General features: G+C 47.8%; 1 protein-coding gene across 1 annotated transcript in view; it reads left to right on the top strand.

Moving 5' to 3' along the window:
- Positions 1-15,380, top strand: part of MOB3C (MOB kinase activator 3C) — a 92,750-nt gene extending 77,370 nt beyond the window's left edge. The window contains exon 5 of the mRNA XM_030206087.1: positions 14,387-15,380. Coding sequence (XP_030061947.1) covers positions 14,387-14,416 — 30 coding nt within the window. The 3' untranslated portion in view covers positions 14,417-15,380. The remainder of the gene's footprint in view (positions 1-14,386) is intronic.
- The last annotated feature ends 960 nt before the right edge of the window (positions 15,381-16,340 follow it).

The raw sequence follows: 16,340 nt of genomic DNA, 5'->3' as shown, positions 1-16,340 counted from the left end.
TTCCAGTGCAGTAGTCTAGTTACGAAATATTTCCCTCGGGGGAAAATGGTTTTACTCGTTTGAGCTTCCACATTGAGTGGAACATTTTCTTTGTTGTGGCTTTCACTTGGCTCTCCAGTGTGAGATGACGGTCAATTGTAACTCCAAGAATTTTTAGGCTGTCTGAGATAGGCACTGATATATTACCTATTCATATTATATATACCGCACCTAAATCTAGGCGCTGCTTATAGAATATGGCATTGATTTATACGCCAATTTTTTTAAGGCGCCAAATTTAGAATCTCTCCCATAGTATGTAAATACAAAGGAGGTGTTCATATGGGTGGCAAGATCAAAAAAAGAAGTGGAGTCCACACAAAAAGTAGAATATGGGAACCAGGAAACTCTATTGGAGTGGAGGAGTAGCCTAGTGGTTAGTGCAGTGGACTTTGATCCTGGGGGACTGAGTTCGATTCCCACTGCAGCTCCTTGTGACTCTGGGCAAGTCACTTAACCCTCCATTGGCCCTGGTATAAAATAAGTACCTGAATGTATGTAAACTGCTTTGAATGTAGTTGCAAAAACCTCAGAAAGGTGGTATATCAAGTCCCAGTTCCCTTTCTCTATTTGAGATTCTACATGGAATGTTAATGTTGCTATTCCACTAGCAACATTCCATTTAGAAGCCTGCCCGTGCAGTCGCGCAGGCTTCTGTTTCTGTGAGTCTGACGTCCTGCACATACGTGCAGGACGTCAGACTCACAGAAACAGAAGCCTGCACGGCCGCATTGCTGATCTGCAAGGGCAGGCTTCTATATGGAATGTTGCTAGTGGAGGAGTAGCCTAGTGGTTAGTGCAGCGGACTCTGATTCTGGGGAACTGGGTTTGATTCCCACTGCAGCTCCTTGTGACTCTGGGCAAGTCACTTAACCCTCCATTGCCCCTGGTACAAAATAAGTACCTGAATATATGTAAACAGCTTTGAATGTAGTTGCAAAAAACCTCAGAAAGGCGGTATATCAAGTCCCAGTTCCCTTTCCCCCTTTATGACATCACAATATCAGAAGTGAGCCAAGTATCGGGCAATCAAGCCATTGTGACATCACTGATGAGGTTGGCTCTTATTGGTTGAATGAGTGGAGGAGTAGCCTAGTGGTTAGTGCAGTGGACTTTGATCCTGGGGAACTGAGTTCGATTCCCACTGCAGCTCCTTGTGACTCTGGGCAAGTCACTTAACCCTCCATTGCCCCTGGTACAAAATAAGTACCTGAATATATGTAAACAGCTTTGAATGTAGTTGCAAAAAACCTCAGAAAGGCGGTATATCAAGTCCCAGTTCCCTTTCCCTTTATTGCTAGCATTCAATCAAGACCTGACACAGCTGTGTTTTGGCTTAAACAAATGCCTGCATCAGGGGTCACAAGACGAACACACCTTTCCTTGACTATCAATAAAACTGCTGATGGTTTGATCCTGTTCCACTGTTCTTCAATCCATCGCCTAGAATAAAATGTACTGCTTAAAATCGGCAGATTGGTCTGTCACACTTCTTCTTTGGCCTTTTGGCTCATTTGCATTCGTGGAGGACATTTTCCTTCTACATTTTCTATTGTTCATATGGGTGGGACGTTTGCGGAGCTTCCACTTACACATGCAACTTGTAGAATAGAACTTAGGTGCACGTTCGACATGTGCACATGCATGCCATCATGCGTATCCTGGAGTGGGCAATCTCGGTCCTCGAGGACCACAACCCAGTCAGGTTTTCAGGATTTCCCCAATGGATATACATGAGATCTGTTTTGCATGCCCTGCCTCCATTGTATGCAAATACATCTCATGCATTTTCATTGGGGAAATCCTGAAAACCCGACTGGGTTGCGGTCCTCGAGGACCAAGGTTGCCCCATCCCTGTGCTAATCATTTACATATTCAATTGGTGTGTAAATGTTAGCCTCCACTTTACTACTACTAACTACTACTACTTATCATTTCTACAGTGCTGCAAGGCATACGCAGCACTGTACATCATACACAAAAGACAATCTAGATAAGACAGGTAAACAGACAGAACAATTAAGGGTAAGGGAATAAAGAGGCGAGGATAAAGGACAGGGCAAGTGAGTTAGGAGTCAAAAGCAGTGGTAAAGAGGTGAGCTTTGAGTTTGGACTTTACAGAATTGCTCCCTTAATGGTGTTGAAAATATGCAATAATTTATACGCCGGTGTTGTGTGTTTGTCTCTGGAACCTGAAGCGAGAGTAATTCGGTGCCCTCCCAATTAACCCTTCCCTTTAGTACTGTGAGATTGCAATCCCTGAGGGAGGCTAGACATTCATAAATTGCCAGTTTAATTTGCATAACGAGCATCCTGTTCTCTAATTATAAGCAAAACCAACAAAAACAGAATGCAAAGAAAGCTCACTAACGAAGTACAGTATAATATTAAAATTCTAAACTAATTAGTAAGAAAGTCTTTACAGAAATGGAAAGGCATCACTTATGGACATCAAACGTGAAATACCCATCATTCCACCACTTTCTATCGTCATTTGCCTTTTGAAACGGTATGAGCAAGGGTGAACGAGCAGATTGCTTTTTGTGTCCACAGATGACGCTTTCCCATACACTGGTATCAATGTTTCTAATGACTTTCTTTCTAATTACTAATTAGTTTAGAATATATTTAATATTCCACTTTTTTTTAGTATATGACTAATTAAAAACCTCACTGAAATACTGCCGCAGGTGAGCTGGGCAGCAAGTGACACAATTCAATTCAAATCAATTCTGGCATACCGCTTAGATCCCCTGGCTAGGGTTCAGTACGGTTTACGTTCTAGACACGACAAAAGCAGAAACTGTTAAGAGTGTATGCATGAGACAAAAGAACATTATAGGAAAGTACGATAGATGATAGGAGTCATAATGGATTGTTATGAAACAGTCTTTGGGAAGATAAAAGGTTTTTAGCCTGTTAAAGCCTAAGGTAGCTATTATCTGTTCTGATGGCAATAGGTAAAGAGTTCCATAATGCAACTCCAAGAACAGGGAATAAAGAGCCAAAGATCTTCTGATATTGAATTGCCTTATGAAACAGTGTCGTTAGCATCAGTTGTTCTTTCAGCCTGTTAGAACGGGCCAAACATACTGAAGCAGCCCTTGATAGCAATTCAGATGTGAAACCCTATACGAGTGGTACATAAAGCAGGCTGAAAATATTAAGCCACTAGTAGAAAAAGGCCTTTTCTCATTGAAATGAAACGGGCGCTAGCAAGGTAATCACCTTCTGCCATTAATGTTTTTAAGGGAAGTTCCAGCGTCCCCCCCTCTCCCTCCCATTTCCAGGGTCCCCCCCTCTCTCCCTCCTTCTGAGTTCCATGGTCGTCGTCCCTCCCTCCCTCCCTTCCTTCCAGTTCCAGGCCCCCTCCCTCCGAATTTTAAAAGTCATCCTGACTTACGTCGTCGGGGTTACGGCAGCTGGCAGCAGCTGTAAAAAGCGTGCAGGCTCGGCACTTCCTTCAGTTTTCCCTTCTCTGTCTCTCAGCTCTGGTCCTGCCTTCATTTCCTGTTTCCGCAAGGGCAGGACCAGAGCTGAGAGACAGAGAAGGGCGGAAAAACTGAAGTAAGTGCCGAGCCTGCACGCTTTTTACCGCTTGAGGTAAGTCAGGATCACTTTTAAAATTCGGAGGGAGGGGGCCTGGAACTGGAAGGGAGGGAGGGAGGGACGACGACCATGGAATTGGGAGGGAGGGGGGACCCTGGAATTGGGAGGGAGGGGGGATGCTGGAACTGGGAGGGAGGGGGGATGAACGACGACCCTGGAACTTGGAGGGAGGGAACGAACTTCCGGTGGGTGAATATTATATGCAGCCTTCCCTTCCCTCTGAGGGCGGGGCAGTGAGAGCGAGTGCGATTGCCTGTGGTTGGTCCCTTCTCCTTCTGATGTCGCGTTTGTTTCCCTGGCAACTATACAGAGTTCCCTCGAGGGTGGGGTGATTACGAACCCTACAAACACTACACGGCTTCACTGCCACGGAGTCAGCTTCAGAACGTTGGAGGTGCGAATTATTATATTAGATAGTAAAGCAGCAAACAGATGTATTACGGAGGTGGTTCTTTAATTGGGTCCTCCTTTTAGGTTCCTCAATGCCGCATAGTGAGAGCCTGCTCCTTCTAGAATACTAACGAAACAAAATGTTCCCAAATCGATCTCTGGTAAAGATCGTAACAAATGGTATAGAAACCAGAGTGTAGTCAATAAAGGAGATGAAATAGTGAGAGGATTAACCCAATACGGTTCTGAATTACTAATTGAAAGATCTGATAGGTCATAGGGAAGTTCTCAAGAGTATAAAGTCACCCAAGCGAGGCACCACCGAAGTGTATTACGCCTCTAAGGGTGGACTAGTTTCTCAATCATAGAGCTTCTCAAAAGAATGTTTCAATTTTTGAGCAAAAACGCCCGTGCTCTATTAAACACTAGGGGAGAAATGGATCTTTTTCTCTCACAGTTCACGAAACTCTTATAGTGAGGTTACCATTTACTCAGGAAAAACAAACCCTCAAAACTGAGCACATAGGTCATTAACTTTTATGAACTATACTGGAGGACATGAATGGAAGTTGCGGAGAGGTAGACTTAGGAGTAACATCAGGAGAGGGAGGTGGTAGAGTCAAAAATAATGAGCAAATTCAAACATTTGTGGGATAGACACAGGAGATGTATAAATAGAAAGAGGGTGGAAATACAACATGGCTGTTGAGATTTGGTGTTAGGCAAGAGTAGTGGGGAACTGAGGCCGAAGGTGGACAGACTTCTACGGTCTGTGTCCAGCAAATGCCAGAGCCTGAAAGAAGATTAGCCAAATCCAGCATGGGGGAACTAAGGCTGATGCCAGGCAAATTTCTATGGTCGGTGTCCCTTAAATAGCAAAAGACGAATGAGGTTCTTTAACTCCAGTGTTGTAGATCATTTTATTGTCACGTGCTGCCGGCAAGAGTTCTGTGAAGTTCAGGGGAAGGGGAAGACATCTTAACTGGTACTGTCTGCAATACTGGGGGTTGATGTGTGGTTATAACCAAGACTGCATCATGTTTGGCTGCCTATATGGTTGGCATGATGGAGACAGTGTTTAAGTATGGATGACTGGGGCCCGTGCAGAGTGGCAGGCATGGCTTTGGCCACCTAGTTGGGCAGTCTGGATGGACCTTACGGGTCTTTATCTGCCGTCATTTATTGTGTGTTACTATGTATGTTTTTGAAACATAAACTTCAAACATAAACTCCTAAGTCTACCTCTCCGCAATTTCCATTCATGCCCATTCGTTTCTTTCTCCATAACATTAACAAAATCCGTCCCTTCGTCTCTGAGCACTCTACCAGAACCCTTGCCCACACTCTTATCACCTCTCGTCTTGATTATTGTAACCTACTTCTCACCGGCCTCCCTCTTAGCCATCTCTCTCCTCTTCAATCAGTCCAAAACTCTGCTGCGCGACTCATTTTCCGCCAAAGTCGCTATGCTCACATTAGCCCCCTCCTTAATTCACTTCACTGGCTCCCTATCCGTTTCTGTATTCAGTTCAAGCTTCTCTTATTGACCTATAAGTGTATTCACTCTGCCGCTCCCCAGTACCTCTCCACTCTTGTCTCCTCCTACGTTCCCCCTCGAATACTCCGTTCTGTAGTTAAATCTCTCTTATCCGTTCCCTTCTCCTCTACTGCTAATTCTAGACTCCGTTCCTTTTGTCTTGCTGCACCTCACGCCTGGAATAGACTTCCTGAGCCTGTGCGTCTTGCCCCGTCTTTGGCCGTTTTCAAGTCCAGACTTAAAGCCCAGCTCTTTACCACTGCTTTTGACTCCTAACCACCATTCACTTGCCCTGTCCTTTAACCTCACCTCTTTATTCCCTTACCCTTAATTGTTCTGTCTGTCTGCCTGTCTTATCTAGATTGTAAGCTCTTTGAGTAGGGACTGTCTTTTTGTGTATGGTGTACAGCGCTGCATATGCCTTGTAGCGCTATAGAAGTGATAAGTAGTAGTAATGTAGAAGCCTGCCCTTGCAAATCAGCAACGTGGCCGCGCAGGCTTCTGTTTCTGTGAGTCTGACATCCTGCACGTACGTGCAGGACATCAGACTCACAGAAACAGAAGCCTGCTCGGCCGCGTTGCTGATCTGCAAGGGCAGGCTTCTACATAGAATATTGCTAGTGGAGGAGTAGCCTAGTGGTTAGTGCAGTGGAACATGGAATGTTGCTACTATTTGAGATTCTGGAATGTTGCTACTATTTGAGATTCTACATGGAATGTTGCTACTATTTGAGATTCTGTTGCTACTATTTGAGATTCTACATGGAATGTTGCTATTCCACTAGCAACATTCCATATTTAGATTGTGAGCTCTTTGAGCAGGGACTGTCTTTTCATGTATGGTGTATTGCGCTGCGTATGCCTTGTAGCGCTATAGAAATGATAAGTAGTAGTAGTAAGATAAAATGTACATATATTCCATAATAAAACCCTTTTGTCTCTCTCTCACTCTCCTCCTCTTCCAGCATTGCCCCTTTTCTTTCTTTTCCCCTCACCATACAGTATCACTTTATCTCTCTCTCCTCTACCATCCAGCATTGCCCCATCTCTTTCTCATTTTCCCCTTCACCACTCAGCATCTTTGTCTCTAAATTTTCTACTCTCTTCCCCATTCAACATTGCTCCTCTGTCTCTCTCTCCCCTCTCCATCCAGCATTGGCCCATCGCTCTCTCTTTTCCTTCCCTTTCCCTGACTTTAACACGTGTCTCCTGCCGCCTTCCCAGATTCCAGTGTTCTCCCCTTTGCTAAGCATAGCTTCACATAGCAAAGAACAGCTTTGTGCTTTCAGTCTTTCTTTCCCTCCCAAGCAATACATCTCTTTTTCTTTTCCCCTCACCATCAACCATCGCCCCTAGGTCTCTCTTTCTTTTCTTCCCCCCACCATCCAGTATTGCCCGATCCTTTTCTCTCCCCACCCACACCAAATCCAGCATCGTCCCATCTCTTCCTTCCTTCCACTACCATCCAGCATCATAGGAGCCAACTTTTCAAAAATGATTGGGGGTGCTGAATTTTTTTTTTTTTTACAGGTGATGCATTCCCCCCTCCTTTGAGTTCCAGGCTCCCCTCCCTCCCCTCCCTTTGAGTTCCAGGCCTCCTCCCTCCCTCCTTTCGAGTTCCAGGCCCCCCTCCCCTTCCCTCCCTCCCTCCCTCCCTTCGAGTTCCAGGTCCCCCTCTCTCTGAGTTCCAGGCCCTCCCTCTCTCCCTCCCCTTCCCTCGAGTTCCAGGGCCCCCCTCCCTCCGAATTTTAAAAGTCATTTTATCTTGTCAGGGTTACGGCGGCAGCAGCAGTGAAAAGCATGCAGGCTTGGCGCTTCAGCCCTTTCCTGAGAGAGAGAGAAGGGAAGGGCTGAAGCTCCGAGCCTGCATGCTTTTCACTGCTGTTGCCGCCGTAACCCCGACTTTTAAAATTCGAAGGGAGGGAGGGACTTTTAAAATCCCTCTGATGTAACTATTGCTTCAGAGGGATGGAACTGGCAGAGCCAGCAGCAGCCCGCTTAGCAGTGGTGTACCAGGACAGGGCGGTGGGGTCAGTCTGCTCTGGGTGCACGCTGCAAAGGGGTGCGGGGAGCAGCCGCACGGCTGTTGGCTCCACCAGTTCCCTGCCCCCTCTGACGTCGTTTCTTTTCCCGCTGCTGCTTCTCCTGCAACCGCCTTGTAGACTCGATGAAGCAGCAGGTCTAAAGGAGGGAGCAAGGATGGTGCGGAGGAGACAGGGGGAGGAAAGAGAGAGAGAGAGATGGACAAGGCTGGATGGTTGGGGAGTGGGAGCCAGGGACGGAAGGGTGATGTAGATCTGAGGAGACAGTGGGCTTGGCAGGGTGTGGATGGGGCCTTTCATTGCATTAATTTATTTTAATGCAAGTTAAAATTTTAATTCGTTAATTACGTCATTAACTCGTAATGTATATGGCGTTGTGGGTTGCGTGCGCCAATTTGGATGCACATTCAGTTTGTACGTGCAACTTAATTGAATAATGAGCCAATCGGCACTAATAATAGCAAGCAATTATTGGCAATTAGAATTTGCTTACGCATCTTTTAGGCATAGTCTATAACAGGGGCGTTTATATAACAGGGGCCCCCGTAGATTTGGCCCTAGACCCCCCTGCCGCCGTCCCTCTCGACCCCCCCCCCCACCATCAACCCACCGTCTACCTTTGCTGGTGGGGGACCCCAACCCCCGCCAGCCAAGGTCCTCTTCTTCCCACGAAACGGCTTTGTTCAGTTTCTGAGTGACGTCCTGCAGGACGTCACTCAGAAACTGAACGAAGCCGTTTCGCGGGAAGAAGAGGACCTCGGCTGGCAAGGGTTGGGTTCCTCCGCCAGCAAAGGTAGGCAACGGAGGTGGGAGGGGGGTCGAGAGGGTCGGCGGCGGGGGGGGGGTGTCAAAGTTAGTGGTGGTGGTGGCGGCGGGGGTCAGCAATGGTGGGGGGTTGGCAGTGGCGGCAGGGGGGTCGGCAATGGCGGTGGGGGCTAAAATGTGCCCCCTCACCTTGGACCCCACTCCCGCCGAAGTCTGGCTACGCCCCTGGTCTATAAAGAGGTGCACAGATCTGAAGGGGGGGGGGTATCTAGTCCTAAATGTTCAACCCTACAGACGAGCCATCTAGTCTGCCCCGTTGAATTCTTCTTGCACTGTCTTAGGCCTCAGCTAAGCTCTGACTTCTCCTCAACGTTGTGGCATCTAAAGACTTTCTCTTCAGTTCTTTCAGTAAATTCAGGTCTTTCTGTAAACCTTCCTCTGGTAGAACTTGTTTCTGAGTTCAAGATGGAGATGGTAAATAAAATATATACCAGAAATGGAGAATGGCCGCTTTGGGCCTTTGAAGAACTTTTCAGTAAGAATCATTTAAATAATTACACAGGAGAAACGCAAACTTCCAAATATTCAGTCTTAAGATGGAGAATAAGGTTCTTTGTTAACAATCACATTATTCGCATTTTGAAGGGCAGACGCCTGCCCTCAAGTCCCCCAAAAGGTTCCCTGAGCGTGCCTCTAAACCCATAGCTTGGACAATTTTGCATTCTGTCTTCTGAAACAAATTGCACACCACCTCAGCTCTCGTGCAACTTGTCTGTTCCAGTTTTGAAACTGCACCCAGAATAATTGTTTGTGGAATCACTAGCACGTTAGCCCACTCACCTGAACCTGGTCCCAACAGTGAGGCAGGTTCACCAAAAGGACAAACTCTGTAGTTCACTGGCCCACTGCCCTGGCCAAATTGCCATCACCGCTTTAAGATCCACCATCAGTGGTTCAACAGTGAACTTTCGAGGGACATTACAGTCCTCTTCCTGGTCCACAGAGTGCCATAAGACTCCACCTTTCCTCTGTTTCCAGTGGGGGCTCCACTTCCATCACAGAGAGGCTGGACAGCACAGAAGTGTCCTGTGCAGATAGAAAATGGACCCTAGGCAGAAGAGGATTCTCCCATGCTCCAGCCAGCGGCTGCAGAAGAAGTTATGCTTCACCTTCAGGGCTTTCTTTGTGATCCGCAGCAACTTGGCAACGCATGAAAAGCTCAACCCCAGTTCCACTGCTGAAGAAACAACAAAGTGAGCAGTAGGGCTAGAACTGTGACAGGACATAGTAACATAGTAGATGACGGCAGAAAAAGACCTGCACGGTCCATCCAGTCTGTCCAACAAGATAATTCATATGTGCTACTTTTGTGTATACCCTACTTTGATTTGTACCTGTGCTCTTCAGGGCACAGACCATAGAAGTCTGCCCAGCACTATCCCCGACTCCCAACCACCAGCCCCGCCTCCCACCACCGGCTCTGGTACAGACAGTATAAGTTTGCCCAGCACTACCCCTGCCTCCCACCACCAGCTCTGGCACAGACCGTATAAGTCTGCCCAGCGCTATCCCCGCCTCCCAACCACCAGTCCCGCCTCCCACCACCGGCTCTGGCACAGACTGTATAAGTCTGCCCAGCACTATCCCCGTCTCCCAACCACCAGCCCTGTCTCCCACCACTGGCTTTGGCACAGACCGTATAAGTCTGCCTAGCACTATCCCTACCTCCCACCACCGGCTCTGGCACAGACCGTATAAGTCTGCCTAGCACTATCCCTACCTCCCACCACCGGCTCTGGCACAGACCTTATAAGTCTGCCCAGCACTATCCCCGCCTCCCAACCACCAGCCCCGCTTCCCACCACCGGCTCTGGTACAGACCATATAAGTCTGCCCAGCACTACCCCTGCCTCCCACCACCGGCTCTGGCACAGACCGTATAAGTCTGCCCAGCACTATCCCCGCCTCCCAACCACCAGCCCCGCCTCCCACCACCGGCTCTGGCACAGACCGTATAAGTCTGCCTAGCACTATCCCTGCCTCCCACCACCGGCTCTGGCACAGACCGTATAAGTCTGCCTAGCACTATCCCCGCCTCCCACCACCGGCTCTGGCACAGACCGTATAAGTCTGCCCAGCACTATCCCCACCTCCCACCACCGGCTCTGGCACAGACGTATAAGTCTGCCTAGCAGTATCCCTGCCTCCCACCACCGGCTCTGGCACAGACCGTATAAGTCTGCCCAGCACTACCCCTGCCTCCCACCACCAGCTCTGGCACAGACTGTATAAGTCTGCCCAGCACTACCCCTGCCTCCCACCACCAGCTCTGGCACAGACCGTATAAGTCTGCCCAGCGCTATCCCCGCCTCCCAACCACCAGTCCCGCCTCCCACCACCGGCTCTGGCACAGACCGTATAAGTCTGCCCAGCGCTATCCCCGCTTCCCAACCACCAGCCCCGCCTCCCACCACCGGCTCTGCCACCCGATCTCGACTAAGCTTCTAAGGATCCATTCCTTCTGCACAGGTTTCCTATATCCTGTGCAGAACAAATCCATGAAGATTAAGACTTGGGGCTTGCCCTTCCTCTTACCCCATGGTCTGCTGCAGTTTATCAAGGAGGAAAGATGCCTTGGGGAGCATTTAGGTAGCAGGCAAGTGTGAGCAGTATGTCCTCCCCGGTCACACTGCCCTACGGCTCAGTGAACATGAACCATCTCTGCCTGGCATCCTTATCGTCTCCTATTCCAGCAAGCAATTAGCTGAGAAGATCGACTTTGTACATTATATCTCTAGTTAATGTTCTTTTTATGTTCTGCTGCTTATTAATTGCTGTCATGTTATATGCTTCAGAGGAAGTTTGTTGATCAGTTGATGAACCTTCTGCCTTAATCTGTGACAGGTCACATTTGCTGTCTTGCTGATTTACTCTTTTTAATAACCATTGCAGGCGTTTTCGGCATTCAGGTAGGATCGCCAACTGGCTGATTTTGTTGAAGGGAGGCTGGTGGGGATCAGGTCTTAACACTGGCGTTGTTCCAGTAGGCAGCAGACAGTTCCCCGCCTCTGATCCCACTCTCCTTTTCCTCCACCTATCAGCTGTGTGAGGAGGGGAAGGGAGGGCATGACCTTTGAGTCCAGTATATTGTCACTAGTCTTAGTGACCCAACCTCTCCCCCAGTGCCAATGTCCTGTTAGAACAAGTAAGCAAAGCAGGCACAGGTATGACTTTTGGAAATGCTTTCCAGCATGGATTTGTAGAAGAGATGGGTGTATGAGGGAAATATAGGCGTTGCTCAATGTATAATGACCTGAAAAAATACCAACTGCCATAAGAGTACGTACCATGACGTGATGGTGCATCTATAGATGCACCATCTATAACCTGTCACAGGACAAATCCCTCCTCTCAGTACCCTTCTCCACCACCGCCAACTCCAGGCGCCGCCCATTCTGCCTCGCCTCACCCTATGCCTGAAATAAACTTCCTGAGCACTTACGCCAAGCCCCCTCCCTACCCATCTTCAAATCCTTGCTCAAAGCCCACCTCTTCAATATTGCTTTCGGCACCTAACCTTTGTACCTTTCAGGGAATCTAGACTGCCCCAATTTGACTGCCCCCACTTGACTGACTTTACATTTGTCCATTAGATTGTAAGCTCTTTGAGCAGGGACTGTCCTTCTATGTTAAATTGTACAGCGCTGCGTAACCCTAGTAGCGCTTTAGAAATGTTAAATAGTAGTAGTAATAGTAGTAGTAGATGGGCAGATTGCTAGCCTCCCCTCCCCTTACTTACTACTGCCCTGGTGGTCTAGTGACCTCTTCCGCCTTCGGGGCAGGAAAGAGCCCCCTCTTTCCTGCCTGGAGCACTGCCCTGCATGCTTCCTTCCTGTTGCTGATCTCAGCGCCGATTCAAAATGGCCGCCGAGAGTTGAAGTGACCTCACGAGACTTCAACTCTCGGTGGCCATTTTAGAAGGATGCATGCAGGGCAGCGCTCCGGGCAGGAAAGAGGGGGCTCTTTCCTGCCCAAAGAGGTCACTAGACCACCAGGGCAGTAGTAAGGTAAGTGGAGGGGGGTGACGGGGGGGGGGGGGTGATGAGGTGTATGAAAGGGGCAGGGTGGGGTGTGAAGTGGGGTGGGTGTGTGGTGGGGTGGGGGTGGGGCGGGGCATGTGTCCTCCCTTTTTGGGGACTTAGGGCCAGATGCATCAACCAAATGTTAAAAAACTTAAAACGTTAAAGTCCCTAATGAATTAAAAAAAAAACCGAAGGATGCACCAAAAAAAGCACTTGTTTGGTGCGGTACTGTAAAGTACAATGCATCAAACCTGTGTAATCCCTGTCTGTAATCGGCCCCTAACACATGCGCAGAGTAGCCAAGTGTTATGCTGGCTGCTCTGCGCATGCCACAAATGTCAAAACTACCAAAAAACAAACAAACAGGTTGCATGGATCGGGAGGGGACAAAGGCGCTCATCAGGAGCGTCCTTCACGGATGGCCTTGCCCCCGCCCCGCCCAAATTCGCCGCTGCTCCCCGCTTCCCCCCCCCCCCACTTCAAAACCAAAATAAAAATCAAACTAACTTTTAAGGCTGCCCTGGCCCCCCTCCCTTCCTGTCTCTTTCCCAGCCCCGCCTCCCGACATCCTCCGCCCTGTGCCCCGCCTCCTCTGCTCCCTCCTTTTTTTTGGGGGGGGGGGGGGGTTTAATCCCAGCCATTGTGAAATAGTAGTACCTGTAAGAGAAAACGTGTTGGCCTTTGAAGGTACTCCTTATATCCAAAAACTGATGAGAAACGTAAAGGAGTGGCCTAGTGGTTAGGGTGGTGGACTTTGGTCCTGGGGAACTGAGGAACTGAGTTCAATTCCCGGCACAGGCAGCTCCTTGTGACTCTGGGCAAGTCACTTAACCCTCCATTGCCCCATGTAAGCCGCATTGAGCCTGCCATGAGTGGGAAAGCGCAGGGTACAAATGTAACAAAAATAAAATAGATACTATTGGAGATTCTACATGGAATGTTGCTACTATTGGAGATTCTACATGGAATGTTGCTATTCCACTAGCAACATTCCATGTAGAAGGCTGCGCAGGCTTCTGTTTCTGTGAGTCTGACGTCCTGCACGTACGTGCAGGACGTCAGACTCACAGAAGCAGAAGCCTGCGCGGCCACATTAGTGTGACTCTGGGCAAGTCACTTAACCCTCCATTGCCCCATGTAAGCCGCATTGAGCCTGCCATGAGTGGGAAAGCGCAGGGTACAAATGTAACAAAACAAAACAAAAAAAAAACCCAAAAAATGAAAAAAACTTCACATAACCATAAATAATAATAGAAAGGAGGAGAAAATTGCACCATAGGTTTCTGAGGATTTTTCTTCCTTTTATTATTAATATTTATGTTTATATGAAGTTTTTTTTTTTCATTATGGGGGGAGGGTGGTTCTGAAAATAACCATGATCCTTCTCTCTCTCTTATAGGTCTGTTGCTCTCAAGGCTGGGCTAGATAGGGGAGAGTTAAAAAGGAAGAAAACCATTTGTGGTCTGCGAATGTGGTGAGGGGTTTTAATTTTGCTGGAAGGCCTAGAGGAGTCTAAGGAAGGTCCCAGACCCCTCCATTAAAAGGATTGCGAAGCCGCCGTCCAGCAGTCATGCTGGAACACATCTCACGTAGTTTTGCAAGTGGGTCCAAGTTCACTGGGGAAAGGGAGTAAGTTGTAGTTCTAAATAATTTTAGTAACCCTTCCAAGGCCTGCAGATAAGTTCCAAGTTGCATGTCTTTGCATTTGGCCTTGAACTGCAGACAGCTGTTTCCTGAGAGAGAAAGAAACCCTGCTACACAGGAGCCAAGTTTCTCTCCCCATTTCGGGAGAACTGTGTTGGCAGACATCCTGCCGCTGCGAGTGTCGACCTTGGCAATATCCTTGTGAATGCAGATCTCGCTGAGCTGCTCTGTAATTAACTTCAGTACTCTTCTTCTTCCCCCCCCCCCCCCCCCTCCAGCGGGAGATGACTGAAAAAATCTGCCACTGATGCCCACACCAAGAGGTTCCTGTCGAAGACCTTGAAAGACGGGGGACGTTGGACGGTCACCACCCCAGCTCCAAAGTCACTCTGCTGAACAGAATTCCGAGAAATTGACTGGAAAGATTAAACACGGGGTGGTTTCTTCTGAGGTATTGATAAACTGGATCACCCTCTGAACCTCATTGTTCTGTCATCTTCAGTGGCGCAGTTGTGTTCCAACACAAGACGTACTACTGGTTCATAAGGTCTGGGGCCATATCTGTACCTGAACAGGTGGTGTATCTTTGTACTGACCTAAGAGTGCCTGCTTCTCGAGACTGGACTTCTGCAGCTATCATGTGGATAAATTATTATTTGTTAAGCTCTTCATCTTTATTTCTAACATTTTTGTTGAACGTCCAAGATCCAAGTGCATAGTTCCATTGGACAGATACACAGAACTCTTCTGATCCAAGGACGTTTTTACTTGTTAAATTCCGATGGGGAGTATGAGAGCCAGTTCCAAGATGAACCGCTCCTCTCTCCCACCTCTGAAGAAGCTGTGATAAATCCCGCCCTTGGGCTGCTGGTGTATTTCTTTTCCTCTGGTTGTTCCCTGCTGATCCTTGTGAGTCTCAGTCACTGACATGTTGAAGTAGGGGTCGCCAGCTAGCTCCATTTTTTTTTTCAGGGTGGGCTGAGCCACTCCTGACTGTAGCCTCTCATTGAATGCTGGGGACTTGTAGTTCTGATTTCTCCTAAAGGAAAAGAGAATGATGTGTGCTTGGGCTAAAACCAGATCTGGATCATCGTGCCCTGAAACAAATGAAGCCCCATTCTCATATCCCTGTTAAATAGCTGTGATGATAAAGAAATTAAACGATTTAGTTGGCACCAGAAACAAATAGAACCTCGGGGATCTTCCTTACATAAGTGTTGCCATACTGGGACAGACCAAAGGTCCATCAAGCCCAGCATCCTGTTTCCAACAGTGGCCAATCCAGGTCACAAATACATTTTATGCTGCTTGTCTTAGAAATGAGCAGTGGATTTTCCCCAAGTCCATTTTAATAATGGTCTATGGACTTTTTTTTTTTAGGAAGCCGTCCAAATCTTTTTAAAACTCCACTAAGCTAACCGCCTTTACCACATTCTCTGACCTTATTTCTAATTTATTTATGAGAAGACAAAAGAAAGCTGCTTCTACTTAGACATTCCCACTATTCCGATCCAGGATACCACAGGGGTGGAGTGGGGCAACATATACCGAGTCTCACCAGAACACTCCACAAACAAACTCCTCGTATTGACCTATAAGTGCATTCGCTCTGCAGCTCCTCAGTATCTCTCCACTCTCATCTCTCCCTACATTCCTCCCTGGGAACTCTGTTCACTGGGTAAATCTCTCTTAGCTGCACCCTTCTCCTCCACCGCTAACTCTACTACTACTACTACTACTATTTAGCATTTCTGTAGCGCTACAAGGCGTACGCAGCGCTGCACAAACATAGAAGAAAGACAGTCCCTGCTCAAAGAGCTTACAATCTAATAGACAAAAAATAAAGTAAGCAAATCAAATCAATTAATGTGAACGGGAAGGAAGAGAGGAGGGTAGGTGGAGGCGAGTGGTTACAAGTGGTTACGAGTCAAAAGCAATGTTAAAGAGGTGGGCTTTCAGTCTAGATTTAAAGGTGGCCAAGGATGGGGCAAGACGTATCTTGCTGCACCATATGCCTGGAATAGACTTCCTGAGCCGGTACATCAAGCTCCGTCTCTGGCCGTCTTCAAATCTAGGCTAAAAGTCCACCTTTTTGGTCTGCTTTTAACTCCTAACCATTACTCACTTGTTCAGTACCCGTATTTTATCATTCCCACCTTAATAATTCCTTTATCTCTTATTTGTCCTGTTTGTCTTTCCTAATTAAATTGTAAGCTCTGTCGAGCAGGGACT

This window comes from Microcaecilia unicolor, chromosome 6 (genome assembly GCF_901765095.1).
Source record: "Microcaecilia unicolor chromosome 6, aMicUni1.1, whole genome shotgun sequence".
NCBI lineage: Eukaryota > Metazoa > Chordata > Amphibia > Gymnophiona > Siphonopidae > Microcaecilia > Microcaecilia unicolor.
Note: the sequence above shows the minus strand (reverse complement) of the source record. Positions and strands in the feature narration are given on the sequence as shown.